Here is an 18,428-nt window from a genome sequence, read left to right as displayed (position 1 = left end):
TGTCTGTGTGAGGATGGACATCAAGGTGTGTGTCCGTTGTGTCGCGCTGTAAAATCGCTGCTGGGGCTGACAATGACAAACCACACGTAGGGGTACTATAAACTGTGGCACATTAGGAATTAATTAAAGCATGAAAAATATAAGTAGATACATTTGTTCTTGCTGTGTGGGATTAAAGCCACTGCTCTGCCCGCAGCTTTGGTCTCTACCAAAGCCTCCCAGATCTGTTGCCTCAAAAATTTTAGGCCACTTAGGCTTCATTTTTTTTCTGACTGGTTAAACTCAATCTCTGTTGATGAAAATACAGATTTTAGATCTGTAGGCTTCGCTACACAACCACGCACACAAAGCCACTGCTAAACCTGTTCTCAGTGTTTAGGGAAACACGGGCACATCCATGACTATTTTCAGAAAATAGTGCAGAGAGGAGGGAGAGGGAAATCCAAACACAAGTGTTGGAGTCCATTATCTCCAAGGTATTTTCCAACCAGAATAACTCCAAGGCTCGGTAATAAGGGGATTCTCTGTAGCGTGGCCAATTAATTTCCTGTCTTTCCTTAAATGATCTGCTCCATGTTTCCCATGGATCAGATGGGACTGGCCTAACCTGCTCTGATGTGAAGACTGTTGGCCCCCTTGGATTCTCATGTGTATAGATGTACACACACGGGTGTATAGAGAGAGCCCTCGAAGCGCTCTTGTACACTCAATCTCATACCTGTCGGTTATGCTTAACCCCTAGTGCTCACACTGATGACCAAAGTTGATTCCCTCCTCTTAGTCGCCCCCATTTTACCCCTCCCTCACTCATTCCCTCGCTCACACTTCCAACTCCCACTTCTCCCTCCCACTCCTCGTTCAGACCCCTCACTCGCTCCCACCGCTCCCCGCGGTCCTTCGCCCGCTGGGTGCGCGCCCGGCCCTCACCTGCGGCGCGGCGCTGTCCCGGATGCCGCGGCCGCGGCGGCGCTGCCCCGGTTGTTGATCGCGGCTGCCGGAAGCCGACGTGGCGGCGGCGCGGCGCGGCCTCGGCGGAGCCGCCGGCCGGCATGAGGGGCTGCGGGCTGCGGCCGCCCTGCCCGGCCCCGGCGCTGCTCTGCGGGCTCCTGGCGGCCGTGGCCGCCGCGGCCGAGGGCGGCCGAGCGCTGCCGCAGCTCAGCGACGACATCCCGTTCAGGGTGAACTGGCCTGGCACCGAGCTCAGCCTGGTCGGTACCGCCGGTCAGAGCGGAGGGTGGCTCTGAGCCCCTGGCCGCACTGGGGGCCTGGGCGGGCTGGCCCGCCGCCGGAGGGAGCCGGCAGCTGCAGGGAATCCCGGGGAGCCTGTGCCCAAAGTGGCCTGGAGAGAGCTGGGAGGGAGGGTGGCTGGGGCTGTAATAAGGGGTGACATGGGTGAGCGGGAGTCAGGGAGTGTGGAGAGGATTGGGGATATGGCTGGAAGTAGAAGGTCCAAAGCGAACCACCAACCCGCAATCTTGTGGTATAATTAAATCCCAGGAAATACTCTGGAGCACCACGCAGGAATTCAGGGGTATTTCTAATGAGTAGCATTAAAAAGGCCCTGCCTGGCTGATCCATGGGTTGGTTGTTTTCTCAGCCGACCACTGGTGTCTTGTACAAGGAGGACAATTATATCATCATGACCACTGTGGATAAAGAGAAGTACAAGTGTCTCCTGCCATTGATAGCCAGTGGCAATGAGGTGAGTTCAGGCGAGTTATTCTGTAAATATAAACTGTAGCTGAGTCTTTACATTAGCAGCTTTAATATCATGAAATATCCTTTTGTTGCAGGAAGAAGAAAAAGACTATAAAGGTCCTACTCCAGGGGAGCTGCTGGAGCCTCTCTTTAAGCAAAGCAGCTGTTCCTATAGAGTATGTTACTTCTGTCTTGTTCATTAAATGCTGATTTCAAGGTTACAGGCCAGTCCATGTCAAGTTTTAGGGTAGTAAAGGAGATACCGATACAGTCTGAAACAAGGTCTTTACAACTTATATGCCTTAGTATTGCTGACAAAATTCTGTGTGATTAAAGTTGTCAGAATTCAGATAAATGGGTTGCTATGGTAGCAGTTAAAAATTGATTTTTAAAAAATTTACTTCCTTTGTTTTATTTGTGTGAAAGTCAAGAAAGTTTGCTCTGGTTTTTGAGCAACACTGAGACCACTCACTGTGCTCTTGTTTTTGAGGGTACTCCAACATTTTGCTGCAAAAGCCAGCATTTGGGTGGGTTTTGTGGTGTGTAAATACATCTAAAGATAATTTTAAAAATTTATTTTATTTCTAAGATTGAATCTTACTGGACTTACGAGGTCTGCCACGGGAAGCACATCCGTCAGTACCATGAGGAGAAGGAAACAGGGCAGGTAGGCTGCTCACAAACCCTTTCCCCACTGGCACGTTCCTGCTGAACTCCTCCAGCAGACTTGAATTGTTGTAATAATTTAGCCATGACTGTTTTCTTCATGCAGAAAAGCTGCATCTTTATTGCACAGGACATATTTTATAGCATTATCACAAGGCACTGTGTCATATCTTACTGGTTGACAATACACTTACACTTAGTTCATTGTTTGATACATGGTATTTTGCATGTCTATTAAACTTCTGCATTTTTAGTTAGTTTACATACTTTTTTGCTGATTCTCATGAGACAGAGCTCTTGTTATTTCAGATTTCACTTGTTCTTCACCCTAGGAACAGATTGTTGTGTTAATGAACTCTCATTCCCAAAATGTTTTCATATGGGAACTTGCAAGCTATCTGCACTTAGAAGTGACAGACTAGCTTTGGCACTTCCGCAGAGCAAGGCCTGATTTCATAAGACCTTTATTTTGTAACTTTTTTTATCTATTTGCAACATTGAATTCCCTGAAAAAGCTTGGGAAGTGGTAACTGATGTTTGTTTTGATTGTAGAAAATAAACATCCAAGAGTACTACCTGGGGAATATGATAATGAAGAACCCGTTGTTAGAACCAGGTGTGTTTTAGATTATTTCATTCTGCTGATAATGAATTTTTTGGGCTTTAATTATTCCTGTCTGTCTAGTTTGAGAGCCTTTTGTTAGGGAACCTGCCACAGATCATCAGAAATATTCAAGTGTCTAGAGTGGGACTTGGGTGGAAATGAGGTCGCTGAGCCCCAAACTCAAGGAGCCGTTTAGTATAACTGACTTTTGGAGCATTTTTTGCCTGCAAATTAGTTCAAAGAAGTCTTCCAAACCTACAGACTAAGTATTCATTCAGGGTTGGTGGAAATAATAGAAATAGAATAGAAAAACATCCCCTAGGATGGGGTGTTTGTTTCATTCTGGGCTAGTGTGCAAAAGGCAGACACCATTGTTTTCCTAGAAGTGGTGAACTGGAATGCTGCAGTTTTTTGGGGGGATTTAGTGCTGTTCATCCCACTTCTGGATCTCTGTCTGCAGTGCTGAGTTAGGGATCTTAGTCCTGGAAAGATCCAGGGCTTCAGAACATGCCTTGTTTGGCCTTTCTGGGTGTGTGGGTGCAGTGCCAGTGCAGAGGTGCCTCGTTCTGCTGCTGCATAGAGCACAGAATGCTTGATTCGAGTCACCCATTTTGTGGGGCTGGATCTTGAAGCGTGATGGGACCTCAGATCACCATAGCCGAGGCTGTCAGGCTGTTGTCCCTCTGCCCTTCCTGCTCAGGTGGCAGATTGTGTCCTGTGTCCTTTCCCTGCTTCTGTCTGGCAGCTCCTTCTCCTTCCAAAGCACCTGCCTGTTTCCTGTCCAATTCCCACCCTTCCCAAACAGCTGCAGTGACGTGTTCTCCAGCCCTGCCTTGGTGTCGGGGCTGGATTTGGCCTGTCCTATCAACTCCAGGTGGTTTTGTGATGAACTGACATGTATTTTGCTCTGTTTGCTGTGGGCCTCAGATCACTGGTTGTTTCCTTTCTTTCCTATTTTGTACCTGCAAGTGGCTCTTGGCAGTGTATAAAGCACCAGCAAATACACAAACCAGAAAAGCTTTTCTGTGAAATTCCTTTTTTTTTTTCAAGTGCACAAACTTACCTCGTTCTTAATTATTCCCTAGATCAAGAAGAGAAGGAAAATTCCAAAGACGGTGCAAAAGAGGCAAGTGAAAAATATCTATTTTAATTTCTGCCATCAATAGTGGAGGCAATTTATAAATGATCATAGAATCTGAGAATGGTTTGTGTTGAAGGGGACCTCAAAGATGTCAAATGCCACCTGCCATGGGCAAGGATACCTTCCACTATCCCAGGTTGCTCTAAGCCTCATTCAGCCTGGCCTTGGACACTTCCAGGGATCCAGGGGCAGCCACAGCTTCTCTGGGCATCCTGTGCCAGGGCCTCCCCACCCTCACAGGGAGGAATTTCTTCCTAATATCCAATCTAATGATAAGATGATGTAATTAGTCCACTCCCAAAATGAATATCAATAAATGGAACTGTTCCTGAAACGCACTTCTCTTGCTTTTAATTATCAGTCCTAGCTCAGAAAATTTATTTAGTCTTGCTGCTCAAATTACTTACTTACTGTTATCAAAGCCTTGCAGCACAAAATCCCTAAGATATGGAGCTGACTTGCTGACCCATCCCATGATACTCTGTGCTTCCCTTTCCCCTTAGAGGACTTCTCCACTTGTTTAGGCCCCAAAACTCAACTCTTGAGTTGCTGATTCTATAGCAGAGCAATGGCAGTACCTGAAGCACGCTGGAATTAGTGAGAGCAGGTTGACCTTGTTGCCAGTTCCCCTTAATTTTCGTGTTGAAGTCTTTGTGACCTTTGGAATGGCCCAGGGTGGTGGTTGTGTAGTGTTCTCAGCAGTACCCAGGCCTGAGGAGCATTTTGAAAGTCATGTCGGGGCAGAACATGGTCTGTTCTGGTGGCAGTGGCAGCTGTGCCTCTTGGAAAGGCAAGAAAACAAAGCGCTTTGGAGTGCAGCTTCATTTCCTTTAACTTCAGAGGAAATTAAGTCTTTTATTGTGTTTTTCTTGGGCAGTGTTTATGATGCACTTGCCATGTCAGGATTTCCTGGAATCTCTTATCAGGAAAGGGCGTGTTGATTTTTTTATCTCATTAATGTCTTCACTCGTGGTGGAGAGGTTTCTGGGAGGAGTCAGTGGCTTGGGACAGGGTGATGTGACTTGAAAGCCAAAGCAGGTGAGGGGCAGAAAGGTCCTGGATCCCTGGAGTGTCCTGACCCCAGAAAACACCTCTGTCTTTTAGCACAGACTCCTCTCTGTTCAGCACTGAAAACCTTCAGCAGCTCAAGCAACATGGGTAAAAAAAGAGTTTGTGGGTTTGGGCACTTTGGGAAGCCAGGAGCTCTGGCTGCTTCCAGGATAGAGAGTTCACCATTTTAGGGAATTAATATCTTAAAGAGGGAGCTGGATGAAACACAAAGGAACAAGCCTGAAGGAAGCAGACTGGAAAGTGTGACAAAATGGGATTTACATTGTATATACCAGTAACTTTTTTAGCCACAGTCAAGGGTGATGTGGGGATCCTTTGGTTAAGGAGCAGCCTGGGTTGGGAATACTGAAAGGTGTAGTGCAGGTGCCAGGGTGACTTTGCAGGGTTTTTTTGGATTCTTTAGGGCCTGGTGCTGCAGGTGATGAGCCTGGCAGACCCAGTCTGGGTGAACACCAGGACAGGTCTGGATGTTGCAGAAACCCTGAGCCACACAGGGTCTGATTTAAACCTGGTAATGTTGGCTCTGCACACAGGAATAACATTTTTTGTTTCAGAGGAGTCTTGGGAGCTGTGGGTATGACCTGTTCCTTTCCCTCACCTAGATCCCCACAAAAAACATCGAAGGGCAGATGACGCCCTACTACCCGGTGGAGCTGGGCAATGGCACTCCCTGCAGCCTGAGGCAGAACCTGCCCAGGTCCAGCACAGTGATGTACATCTGCCACCCTGAGGCCAAGCATGAGATCCTCTCTGTAGCAGAAGTCACCACCTGTGAGTACGAGGTGGTGATCCTGACCCCGCTGCTGTGCAACCACCCCAAATACAGGTATGGTGTCCAGAGCACTTCTGTCTCCTCTTCGTTTGTGATTTCTTGAGAGATCATCTTCATGGTATTTGAAGACTGCAGATACCATGTGTATATACTTTAAAAAGTCTATAAAACAAAAAAGTATCTTTTTCAGCCATAACCTTAACCTTGACTTTAGCTCCTCCCAACATGAGGAGCTCTCCAGAAGCCATTTCCATATGGAGAATTCACAATTTCAGTGTTATTTTCCAAAAATGAAGTGTAGGCTTCTTGTTTCCTCCCCTTCCCTGAGCTCTACCAGGTATCTGAGGGACCTTCCAAGGGATGTAAAGGGAATGTGCTATACAGACAAGGGGGGATATACACAGATATTGGAACAAGTGGGGATTTAATCAGGGATCTGAAACAGGCCCACAAGGTCTGAAAGCAAAATCCTGCATTTTGTAAACACTTGGCAGTTGGAGTTACTAAGTGCTAAAAGCATTTTTAATGTTTGGTATCCACTGTAAGTTTTCTCATGTGATGGGTTTGGTCATACTTTGTTATCTGCTGCCCTTACCTATGGCACTGTTACCTGTTTAATGCATGAGTCTTTTAAGCCTCTGTAGCAGTAGAAAAGAAGCTTAGAAAGTGTACAGGGAAATTGTTCTGTTGCTTGATAAGGATAAAATCTGGAGCTGCTTTCTCCTTCCAAAGGGTTCCTGGCCACCAGGAGGAAACACTGAAAATAAACACACAGGATCATCATTCCCCCCACTAATGTCACCTTGGTAAAAAAGCAAAGGTGGAGGTGGCAGCCTGGGAATGCTGCCCAGTGATCACAGGGATCACAACCCCAATTCCAAGTTCAGTGCCCTTTTTCCTGTTGTGTGTTCCCAAAACAGCCCTGAGCAATGCCTCAGCCTCTGGGGCTTTTCCTGTACACCTGGCAACTCATCCAGGGATGCATCTGTACCACCTGAGGAGCAGCAGATCCAGAAGCTCAGAGCACTGAACTGATTTCTGTACTTGAAGGTGTAACAGTGACATGTTCTTACCTTGCTGGGCAGGTTCAGGGCTTCCCCTGTGAATGACATCTTCTGCCAGTCCCTGCCAGGATCCCCACTTAAACCCCACAACCTGGAACAGCTGGAGAAACAGCAGGAAATGCTGAAGATGCCTTTTAGGAGGGTTAAGGAGGTTGGATTTGTTTCATTTACTTTCCATCTTTAAGACATTTTGTAAGATGATGTCAGTCTTTCATTGGTCTTTAAGCTTGTTGAAACCGTCTGTAACTCACCCAATTTGTAAGGAAAACAAAGCAAGTGTGGGCTACTGATTTAAATTTTTGTAGCCTTTGTAGTCTACAGTTCACAAATGTGTGAAGATTTTGGCTGGAATATTCTTTGGGCTAAAATTGCCCAAAACAGCCAACCTGATTCAGTGTTCAGTAACTTCATATAACTTGTAAGAATTTGTAGGGGACTTTAATTGTATCCTGTAATTGCAGGAAGAAATGCCTTCAACAAAGGAAGAGAAATTCTCTTCCATCCACAAGCCCGTGGCTGTTGGGAGCCACCAGCTGGTAACAGTGGGGACAACCCACATTTCCAAACTGACCGATGAGCAGCTCATCAAGGAATTCCTCAGTGGGTCCTACTGCTTCCATGGGGTGAGCAGAAAAGTCACGTGGAATAAAGCTATGTGGAGTACATCATAATTTATGTACTTGTTTTGTTTTTATCTTTAACTTTCCTGTTGAAATTCAGTTTATTTGAGCAGACAGTGAAATGAAAGTAGGTAACAGAATTAGCCATGAAGGGTTTTCATTAACTAACAGATACAGAGTTTTACAGCTGAAACAGTTGATTTAAGGTCTGGGGGGAAAGGGATGGGTTTGTTTTGGAGTATTCTGTTTGTTTTAGGGGTTCTGTTTGGTTCTTTTAACACTGAGGTTGTTCTTCTCCCCAGGGCGTTGGCTGGTGGAAATATGAATTCTGCTATGGCAAATATGTCCACCAGTACCACGAGGTGTGTTCAAAGAGTTCTGTTAATTCCTTTAAGTTCCTGTGAATAAAATACAATCCTCTGGACAGGGTGTAGTGATCAGCTTTTCCTGTTTTAGGATAAGGAAAGTGGCAAGACCTCCGTGGTGGTGGGTACGTGGAGCAAGGAGGAGCACATCGAGTGGTCAAAGAAAAATGCGGCCAGGACCTTCTACGTGCGCGAGGATGGCACCCAGACCGTCAGGTACCAACCAGGCTCTGCCCTGCTCTCACACCTGGCACCTTGTGAAATCTGGGCTATGAACAGATAAAATAAACTGCCAAGAGCAGCGTGTTCAGATTTACCCCCCAGTCAACATCACAAATAAGGAATTCTGCACTTCACTTGTGACACAGAGAAAAATCGTTCAACACTGCAATACAGCCTATTGCTATATAATAATATAATAGCTATATAGAACAGTAGTATAATATATAGTATAGTAATATATAGTACAGTATGATAGTCTACTTGTTGCTATTTGTTAGGTTATTAAATACTTGACCAATGACGAGGTGCTGTATTGCGCCACTGAACTGACTGCTTAAAAATTGTGTTTGATACTTCCAAACTCTTCCATTCTGATCTTTTGTGGCAGGATGGTGTCTCATTTCTATGGAAATGGAGATGTTTGTGACTTGACAGACAAGCCAAGGCAGGTGACTGTGAAATTGAAGTAAGTGGACTTTTATGAAGTGGTGTTTTGTGTCTGTTTCCTGGGTCAGAGGGGAAAACTGCTGCTGTTGTCACAAAGCTCAGAAGGCAGTATCTGTTAACCCAATAAAATGCTGCAGGCAGCAGTGGAATGTGTGCTACTTTGTGCTTATTGCCTACTAACCCCCAAATTTCTCCTTTATTTTCAGATGTAAAGAATCGGACTCCCCTCATGCTGTGACCATTTACATGTTGGAGCCTCATTCTTGCCAGTACATCCTTGGGGTATGTACAGACACACCCTGTCTCCAGGTCTATGTTTAACGTGGCCCCTTTCTCCCAGTGACTGTTCCCAAGATTCCTGCAGGGCTGAGTTCATGGTTTGGTCTCTCTGTTCCAGGTGGAGTCTCCAGTCATCTGTAAAATCCTGGATACAGCAGATGAATATGGGCTCCTCTCGGTGCCCAGCTGAGGACAGCAAAGCCCCCAGGGCCAAATCCTGGTATTCCCCTGGGACTGTTCACTGTTTGTCTGTGAGCTGACAAAGGCCTCACCAGCACAGCTCTCCAAGCTGAGGGACTCGTGAACCACTTTGTGTATAACTATGTGTATATAAGAGCTTATTGATAAACTTTTAATGATTAAAACCTTGTCTTGCACTTCCTGCCTGGCTCGTATGTGGCACGTTCCTCCCTTGTTGATGCCACTGTTAAGGTGTAAGCTCAACTCAGAAAAGGCACAAAAACAAATTAAGCTTCAAGGGAGAGTTCAGCTGCCAACAGAAGGTGAAGCCAACACTTCCTGCTCAGGAACCACAGCGCCACTCATGGTTTTCCTGCTTTCTCCCAACACCAATGTTGCCTCACTCTAACTGCTGGGAATTGTATTCTCTTGTCACTGTACCTCATCCCTCTTCAGCTGCTATTTCTGGGCTGCTTCCCAGGACATTCATCTTATTTATTTATATTTAACACTGTAGATTCATCTTCATACAATTATTTTGCTGAACATCCTTCCTGCCACCAGGTCCAGTTCCCTGGAGTGTATCTACCTTGCAAAGAACATTTGGGAAGTTTTATTAATCTGTTGGCATTAGACATTCCTAGAAGTAAACTGGGAGGGATCAGATAAGTTGGAATACTGCTGGTAGGAGGATCTGAAGTAGGTTTACATTATATTTTTGAGAAAGTTTTAATGGCCAACACCCAGTAGAGCCTTGAAGGTTTGGGGCTGTCTCAACAGTGTCCAGTTGGTGCGTGTTGGTCACTTCCGTGTCCACCACACTTCCTCCTTTCCGCAGCCCTTGTGCCAGGCACAGGAATTTCTGACGGCTGTGGGGCAGGAACCTGCCAGCCACGTGGCAGATGAGTGGGCAAATAATGCCCAAAGTACTTCCTTGGGCTGCTGGACTGTTGCAACAGAGCCTGTTCTAGTGTTTCATCAAGCAGAAAACCCAAACAGCAGCAGCAGCCTGATTTGGCATTAAATTGACTCTCATTGTCCTTGCTCATAGCCCAATTTTTGAGGCTCAGCAAGGTGGCAGAGGGAGCTGGAAAGGGGGAACAGTCCTTTACATGGATTGTTTCCCATGGAACAGTCTTGTACCCAGACATCAGCAGCCAACACAGAGCAGGAAAAGATGAAAGCATTTCACCTTCTGCTGCCTGTGCAAGGGGCTGGCTGGATCCCCTTGTTATGGCTCTGAGCTGCACAATCCCTCAGGATGGTTTTATTTTGGATCAAGGCTGCCCTGATGAAAGGCTGGAGCAACCCAGCTCTGGGCAGCCTCAGTATCCCTCAGGCTGTGCCCGGGAAGGGAACACAACACAGTCACTCTTCCTGCACATCCCTCCTTGTGGTGATTAGATCAGAGGGCAAGCCAAGAATAGTTATTTTGTGGAATGTCAGAATTTCCGACATGGGGGGGAACTCCCTGGCAGGAGGGGGAAGCACATCCCTGACTCAGAAGTGACAGCACCTGGTGACCCCCAACAACAGCTTTTGCCATGGTGTGAGCAAACAGGCTCTTGCCAAAGCCATGTTGCTCAGCCTCAACTTCCCCTTGCACAGGAAGCTCCACGCTCACAGCTATTCCTGCCCAGAATCCAGGCTGCCCCAGCACCCACATCCACCTCCAAAAGAAACATGCTTCTCTCCCCCTCCTTTCCCACCCCTCCTGACCAACAGCTGACTTAGATTTGCTCCTATACCTTCAGGAGGTAGAGCTGTTTCACACAGACATGTGCATTTCCAGGTCATAAGTACCATATATTTTTATCCAGCACCTAAATTCAAACCCACCTTAATAAGAAAAGCTCCTGTGAGGTCTGACCTCCTCAAAGCTGGTGTTAATTCTCTTTGGATTTGAGCAGCTCCTGTGCAGGTTCAGCTCTCCTCCATTAAACAATATTTCTGGTGCACGGAAAACTTTTCCCTGCAGAGAGAGACAGAACAAGTGGCACATGACCTGTTTTGGGAATTAATGCACTGGTCCTGCTCTTGGCCACATGGTGTGGACCTTCCTTACTCACTCAGACCTTGTCCTGCCCTTCCCTCAATTCCCCAAATAACGGGTTGCTTAAAAAAAAAATACACAGAGAGGATGTTGGATGAAACAAATGACAATATAATTCCAGCACAGGGAGTTGGTGGAATAACTGTGCTTGTACCAAAAAGCTGCCTTTTCAACTGTGTCCCTTCCAATCAGGCTTGACTGTCTTTGGGATTTTGCTGGCCCCTGTGCTAGGCTGCAGCTGTCCCATCTTCCCAAAGCAAAGCACAGCCCAAGGTTCATGAGCAGCACCACTCTATTCAGCTGGAGAATTGTCCAGCTACAGGGCATCACACCACGCTGAAAGCAGGAGTGAAAAATTTCCCTGGCATTTCCAGCTTAGCAATTTCCTGTCCCTTTTATCAAAGCAGGTTGGGATCTGCCTAAAAAACAGATGACTGTGGGGCAATCCCCAGAACCTGCCACAGCACAGAAGTGCCCAGTCAGACCAGACAGACAGACAGCACCAACCACCTTGGGTTTTCCGGCCCCCAGGGCTGGACAGTGGGGCCTCTGCACTGCTGTGAGAGTTTCCAGTTACTGGTGGTTGCAAAAGAGTGGGAAAAACCCAATTTGAAGCAATATAAAGGCAAGCTCTGACCCCAGTGAAGGGTCCAGGTAATAATTTAGAGTAAGATTCTTACCCAGGTGTCCCTGTGCGGCATCAACTGACCCCAGGATGTGTGATGGCCTCTCTTCTGATGTCTCTCCCCACTCAAGCTGTTTTTACATTATTTTCTTTGAGGGAGAGGCAAAGGTGAAGTTAGAGTTTATGTCATTTCATGGTTTTAAGGAGTTTGAGTGACTTTGGTCATCAGCATGGGCTAATAGCACAAGTAACCTGAATTTCTGTGTTTATGAAGCCAGAGTCAGCTTTGTCTGGGTCATTCCTTTGGCTCTATTCCCTTTAGCAGTGTTGTTTTTGACAGAGCATGACCCTGGGTGTTGCTCCAGGGTGTTGCTCCATTCTTTGCTCTGTGTTCTCCTGGGAGCAGCGCTCCAAGCTCCCTCAGCATTCCTGCAGTCTGTCCCTGCTGAATCCAGGCCAGCCCATGCCCTCCTCACTGAACTCGGTTTCTCAGTTTTTTTCCCCCCAGCTGTGATGCTGAGGCCGAGGCAAACCCTCAGGACGACGCTGTGATGCATTAAACGAGCAACTTCCACATTTTATTTCCCCCTCGGCCACGGGCTGGGCAACGCCTGAGAGCAGCGCGAAGGGGAGAACTTGGCGGGTTTCAGCGGCGAGCATCACCTCCTGCACCTCCTCCTCCTCCTCCTCCTTCTCCGCCGGGGAGGGGGCGAGGCTGGGCGGTCCGGGGAGCCCCAGCCCGCCCCGCTCCGCTCCCAGCTCCACAAAAGGCGCCCGAAGCAGCAGAAAGCGAGGCAGGAGCGCCCAGGAGAGCAGGTACCGGGGGCAGAGGGACGGGGAGGGTGGCTGGAAGCGAGGAGAGAGCTGCGCGATAAATTGGCGATTCCTGCGGGATGTGGGGCGGGCTGGAGGTCCTGCTGGCAGCGGGGGACGGAGCTGGGGAGTCTCTGACGTCCCTTCAGCCTGTGGGCAGCAAAGGGGACTGAGGTGACGCAGGTTACTCGCACGGAGCTCTGCACCTGCTTGGAGCAGCGGGGTCAGGGACTCGTGGCAGCGACTGGAGCCGGGCAGCGGCGCTCCCGGCCCTGGGAATGCCGGGGGCTCTGGGGCAGGACCTCTCCTGGCTGCCCCCCATGTCCTGCTTCCAGGAAACCTTTCTCTGACAGGTAAGGCCGAACAAATGGTCACCGGTAAATCCTCGGCACAGCGAAGCTCCGGCGGCTGGGCTCAGGGGAAGATCCGTGGTTACATAATTACCTGGCGCTCCCTGGGGTGTCACTGAAGTGGCTGAACGGGTTTTGGAGGGGGTCAGACTTACCTAGTTGCTGTGCATTGGGATGGGAGACATAAAATCTGAGTCCCACAGAGCCATGAAGGGCATATCAAATTGCCTTGGTTTGAAAGACAGGCGTCTGCTGAGGAAGGCTGGAGCCTCTCTTAAAATGGAAAATGTAAACCTGCTTCCTCCAAATTATTATAATTTTGAAAGTAAGGTGAAAATATGGGAGCAGGAATAACAGTTCTTTACTGGAAAAAATAAAAATAAAAATGCAGTAATACAAAACAACACGGACAGAGTCAGAATATAACTGGATAGTGTGCAGGTCAGGGTGGTGGCTGCAGACCTGGAGTGACAAATGTGGTTCCATTGAAGCAGTGATCCTATAGAAGGGCGGAGTTTTCCTCTGAAGATCCCATGGTGGTGTAGATGGGCCTGGTCTTCCCCTGGGAATCCAGTGGAGAAGAAAGCTGCTCCTCTGGGAATCTCATGGTATTCCAAATCTCAGGTTATATCCAGTTAGGAATGCTTAGCTCCTCCTCCTGGGTGGAGCATCTCACAATGGGATCATTTAATTTCATCAGTCATGCAGTGACACTCAATGGCCCAGTAACAGAATATATTTTCCAGAGGGAGGATTGGTTGTGGAAGAGATAAAGAAAATTGTCCCACCTGGTTTTAACAGGTGGCCCAATTAACAGAAGATAACTGCCCCATCTCTAACAGACAGCAATAGAACACACACCCTGGCCCTTGCATTTCCAACCTAAAACACAAATTTTGCAGGAAGAAGATGGTATTGCAGGGGCTGCCTGGGCAAGAAAAGAAAGAAAAATTCAGATTCTACCTACCATAACCTCCAGTGAACAGTGCTCTCCTTCAAATCATTCTCTGACACTCTCTCTTTTACTCTGAAGTAAAATGTCATTTATTTTTCTGGATAAAAAGGGATTCATGGATACAACTAATGAAACAATTTCTGGACTTCAAGTACATGTGAATTATTTTTAAGGGTATTCATTAACATATGACAATGATGGATTTAACATTTATTTTCTCCAGGATGAGGATCCTTCCTGCCTGCCTTCACTTCTGCTTCATTCCTTTCTTACTCAGTGGGGCACATGGATTCCTAATGTGGAAAACACCTCCAGCCTTCCTGGTTTATAACTACTCCTATTCAAATCTCTCCTCTGTCTCAGAAGCACAAGCTCCAAAAACAGCAAGAGCTCTCAATTTCTCACACAATGTCATTGAAAAAATCACCAAGGGAGACTTGGAAGGATTTGACTGGCTGGAAGTTCTGGACTTTTCCTACAATCAGATCAGGGCTGTTGAGCCTGGAGTGTTCCAGAGTCTGCTCAGCCTGGTTTCTGTGGATTTATCATTTAATGATGAGAAGCTGCTTTTGTCAGATCTCCCACCCCACCTGAAGCTCTCACCTGCTGGCAAAGCACCAAGGTCTTTGCAGCTTTCCAGGAATTCTGGCAGATCCTCAGGGGCTGCTCTTCAGCCTTCAGCTCCTGCAGAGGAGCCATCACATTCTGAAGTTCTGTCTCTCCTGCAAATCTTTAGCCCCAGGCTCAGGAGAAGCACAGGGAATCTTCTTCGAAGGGGAGAGAGGAACACCACAGCCCTTCCCACGGCCACACCTGAGCCCACCCTCTGTGGAACTCCCATCAACGGGACACTCAATTTGTCCCACAGCAACCTCACCCAGGATGAGCTGGTGTTAAAACTGGATGAGGATCTCTGCCAAGCCCAGCTGCGCAGGATTTTGGAACTTGACATCAGTCACAACAACGTGGAAATGGATCTTCTGTCACTGTTTTCCCTGTTCTTCCCAATGGAAAACACACTCTCCATCGATGCCAGCTCCAACAAGTTAACCATTAACGTCCTGAATCCAGAATCCTTCTGTAACTTCCCATCCCACCAGCTTTTGTTCCTAAACATCAGCAACAACCCTATCAACAGCCTAGACAGGCTATGCCTCCCTTCCAGCATCAAGGAAATTGATTTGTCCTTCACCAACATCAGCCAAATACCCCTGGATTTTGCTAAAAAATTGTTTAACTTGGAAAAAATGCATGTTCAAGGAAACCACTTCATCTACACAGCGTTCTCAGAAAGTGGGAATACACTTCCAACGTGTGTCCCTCCTCCTGGAACTGTACGCCTCAACGCCCTCTCCTTGGTCAGGAACAAAGCTGGGACACCCATTGAAAGCCTTCCCGAGAAAGTGAAACACCTGGGAATGTCCAACTGCTCCATTGTGGAACTGCCAGAGTGGTTTGCTGACACAGTGGAAGAACTGTTATTTCTGGACCTCAGCAGCAACCACATTTCTGTACTTCCCAATTTCCCCCCCTCCCTGCAGCATCTTGACATCAGCAGCAATGACATCAAAGTCATCTCCTCCAGTCTGAAATCCCTCTCCAACTTAAAAGTATTTAGGATTCAAAATAACAAAATTATGGGTATACACACGGAGTTTTTTCCGTTAACCTTAAAAAAATGTGATTTTAGTAAAAACAAGGTGAAGGTGTTGTCCTTAACTTCTGCCCTGGAGAAGCTGGAACATCTCAATATTTCCGGGAACTTGATCACACGTCTGGAGCCTGCTGGCCATCTTCCTGCACTGACCAGCCTGGACAGCAGCCACAACCTGATCCCAGAACTGCCCGATGGCTTCGGGGCATCCCTCTCAGGGCTGAAGTATTTTAACTTGTCAGGGAATAAGATCTCCTTTCTGCAGCGTGGGTCCCTTCCAGCCTCTCTGGTCGAGCTGGACATCAGTGACAATGCCATCACGACCATTGTGGAGGCCACGTTCGGCCATCTGACGAGCCTCAGGCTTCTGACTGTCCAAGGCGATCATTTTTTCTGTACCTGTGACCTGTACTGGTTCGTGAACGTCTACCTCCACGAGCCCCAGCTGGAGATCAGGGGCAGGGAGGCCATGAGGTGCAGCTTCCCCTCGGAGCGCCGGGGCTCCGCGGTGGGCAGCAGCCGCCTGACGCTGCTGCGCTGCTCGCTGGGTGTCCAGCTGGCCGTGACCGCTGGCGCTGCCAGTCTGGCCATGCTGGCCCTCACCGCGCTCTGCTGGCGGCTGGACGGGCCCTGGTACATCCGGATGGGCTGGTACTGGTGCATGGCCAAGAGGAAGCAGTACGAGAAGCGGCCAGAAAACAAACTCTTCGACGCCTTTATCTCATACAGCGAGCATGACGCCGACTGGACCAAAGAGAACCTGCTGAAAACACTGGAAAATGACGGGTTCAGGATATGTTACCATGAGAGGGATTTCAAGCCAGGGCATCCTGTGCTTGGGAACATTTTTTACTGCATAGAGAACAGCCATAAAGTGCTTTTTGTTCTCTCTCCCAGCTTTGTGAACAGCTGCTGGTGCCAGTACGAGCTGTATTTTGCTGAACACCGGGTCCTGAATGAAAACCTGGATTCCCTCATCATGATCGTGCTGGAAGATCTCCCATCTCACAGCGTCCCACAGAAATTCAGCAAACTCAGGAAACTGCTGAGAAGGAAAACTTACTTGAAGTGGAGTCTTGAAGAACACAAGCAGAAAATGTTCTGGCATCAGCTAAAAGCTGTCCTAAAAACAACCAACGAGCCGCTCGTGAGAGTGGAGAACAGATCTGCTCTGGAAATGCAGGAGCTGGAATGAGACCCAGGGAACTCTGAGGGCTGTGCCTGGAAAGCCTGTGGTCAGAAAAAAGCATTTACCTCCTGCAAGGGCTGCTGTGATGCCCAGAGGTTTGTCTGGATCAGCCCCCAGAGAAGCTCCTAGGGGTTCTGCAGCACACTTGTTATTCCCTGTGATAAAGAATCCTGAAGGGATGAGACCTGAGCACTGATAAAAACCCTTTTCCTCCTGGATGCTTGAATTTGTCCAGCTGTTCCCAGCACTTCTTTAAGTGCTGTGAATGTCACCTGAAAGGAAGAACTGCTCAAGTCACACTGCATGTCCTTGCTGCCTTCCTCAGGTGGTGGCAGTGAGAAGCGGTGTCCTAGGACTGGATTGCAGATTCCCAGTTTGGGGACAGCTTAAGGTAGGAACACACCCTGTGTGCAGGTAAGAGAGCCACAAACCATGCTATTACACAGGGAGCGGCTCCTTTCTTTGCTTTGGCAAGGGAAGAGTAAAGACTGACTTAATTTAGCCCTCTGAGAGAGGCCAAACTCACTCTGCTATACACTTTGGGTTCAGTAGCTACTGGAAGAGATGAGACTTGAAAATCTTTTGTAAATTCAGAATAAAATATACAAGCAGACCATACAAAAAGGATCAGCTGAGTGTGGTGGTCTCTGCTGTTAAAATAACTGAGGTGAGCTTTGTTTAATCACAAATCTCTGGAAAATATGCAAGTTCTGTACATTATTGTTTCGATTTAGGGAAGTTTCACCTTACACAGTCACCCTGACCCATTTCCAATAGATTCAGTACTACCTCTGCATGGTCCTTGCCCTCACATAGTGCCACTTGATAATTTTATTTATTGTGCTTGGGAAAAAAACAGAAGAAATTCAGCTGATCCAGCTTTCACATTGAAGGGAAATCAACAGACTGTGACAGGAAATAAACAGCAGGTGAGGACAAATTATTTGGTTTAGCATGACTTGGACTTGCTCCTATGATGAGCAAACACAAACAGCTTCCCAGTAGAAAATCCCAAATCCAGGAATGCGGCCTGTTCGGAACACAGACTCTGAAAAGGAATTGGCTCTACTGTGACAAAACAACAACAATACCAATCTATTTGCTGCCAAAAGGGGGAACATGCAACAGACATCTCCACTGACAGAGATCCCTTGGAACTCAGTGCAAACCCACCTTGCCTCAGCAAAATTATTTGGCATAATCAGCTTTGAGGTTCTATATATTAGGATAAAACCCAAAATCCTGCAGGCCAGCAGATGAAAAAGCCAACTCTTCACCACAGATATCTAGGGCTTAAAAGGACTGTGAATTATACAAATATTACAAATATTTTTGTTCATTTAAGCAACAGAAGTCACTTGTTAATGAGATTAATGAGCCACAAGTAATCAATCAGTTGTTTTTCTAATAACCTTTATGCTTTACTCTTTCTAAAGCACTCAGTGGTCACATTTCTCACTTCCTCTCTTCCCACACATTTCCCACCTTCACATTCTGCTGCTTCCCTCTCAGTTCCACTACTGCTTGTTAACCTTGCAGTGACTCTTACTGGAGCTTTACTGTTCTGTGCTCAGCAGGTTTCTGATAGAAGAAACTAAAGGGAAAAAATGGATAAATTATACTCCTGAAGAGTCTAAACCAATTACTTTATCAAAAATTT

At 47.3% G+C, this 18,428-nt stretch overlaps 2 protein-coding genes across 2 annotated transcripts; both read left to right on the top strand.

Moving 5' to 3' along the window:
• Positions 1–72: 72 nt before the first annotated feature.
• ERLEC1 (endoplasmic reticulum lectin 1) lies at positions 73–9,326 on the top strand. Its single transcript, XM_021537668.3, has 15 exons — positions 73–86; positions 863–1,208; positions 1,598–1,702; positions 1,794–1,874; positions 2,288–2,365; positions 2,917–2,980; positions 4,054–4,094; positions 5,783–6,006; positions 7,038–7,167; positions 7,478–7,639; positions 7,939–7,998; positions 8,093–8,217; positions 8,612–8,689; positions 8,877–8,952; positions 9,068–9,326. The coding sequence occupies exons 1-15, from the start codon at positions 73–75 to the stop codon at positions 9,137–9,139; spliced, it is 1,656 nt and encodes a 551-aa protein (XP_021393343.2). The 3' UTR covers positions 9,140–9,326.
• A 3,134-nt stretch (positions 9,327–12,460) lies between these two features.
• LOC110474333 (toll-like receptor 2) lies at positions 12,461–17,395 on the top strand. Its single transcript, XM_021537667.2, has 2 exons — positions 12,461–12,623; positions 14,149–17,395. Exon 2 carries the CDS (start codon positions 14,150–14,152, stop codon positions 16,772–16,774), a length of 2,625 nt encoding a protein of 874 aa, XP_021393342.2. The 5' UTR covers positions 12,461–12,623; position 14,149; the 3' UTR covers positions 16,775–17,395.
• The last annotated feature ends 1,033 nt before the right edge of the window (positions 17,396–18,428 follow it).

Source organism: Lonchura striata, chromosome 3, assembly GCF_046129695.1.
Source record: "Lonchura striata isolate bLonStr1 chromosome 3, bLonStr1.mat, whole genome shotgun sequence".
In the NCBI taxonomy this organism is placed as follows: domain Eukaryota; kingdom Metazoa; phylum Chordata; class Aves; order Passeriformes; family Estrildidae; genus Lonchura; species Lonchura striata.
The sequence above is the reverse complement of the archived record's forward strand: the minus strand, read 5'-3'. Positions and strand labels throughout refer to the sequence as shown.

What these genes read in the sequence shown, in the direction of transcription:
- LOC110474333 (XM_021537667.2), top strand. Translation starts at nt 14,150, where the DNA reads ATGAGGATCCTTCCTGCCTGCCTTCACTTCTGCTTCATTCCTTTCTTA.
- ERLEC1 (XM_021537668.3), top strand. An exon ending in GGTCCTACTGCTTCCATGGG is followed by an intron (nt 7,640 to 7,938) that starts GTGAGCAGAAAA and finishes TCTTCTCCCCAG; the next exon opens with GGCGTTGGCTGGTGGAAATA. An exon ending in CAGGTGACTGTGAAATTGAA is followed by an intron (nt 8,690 to 8,876) that starts GTAAGTGGACTT and finishes CTTTATTTTCAG; the next exon opens with ATGTAAAGAATCGGACTCCC.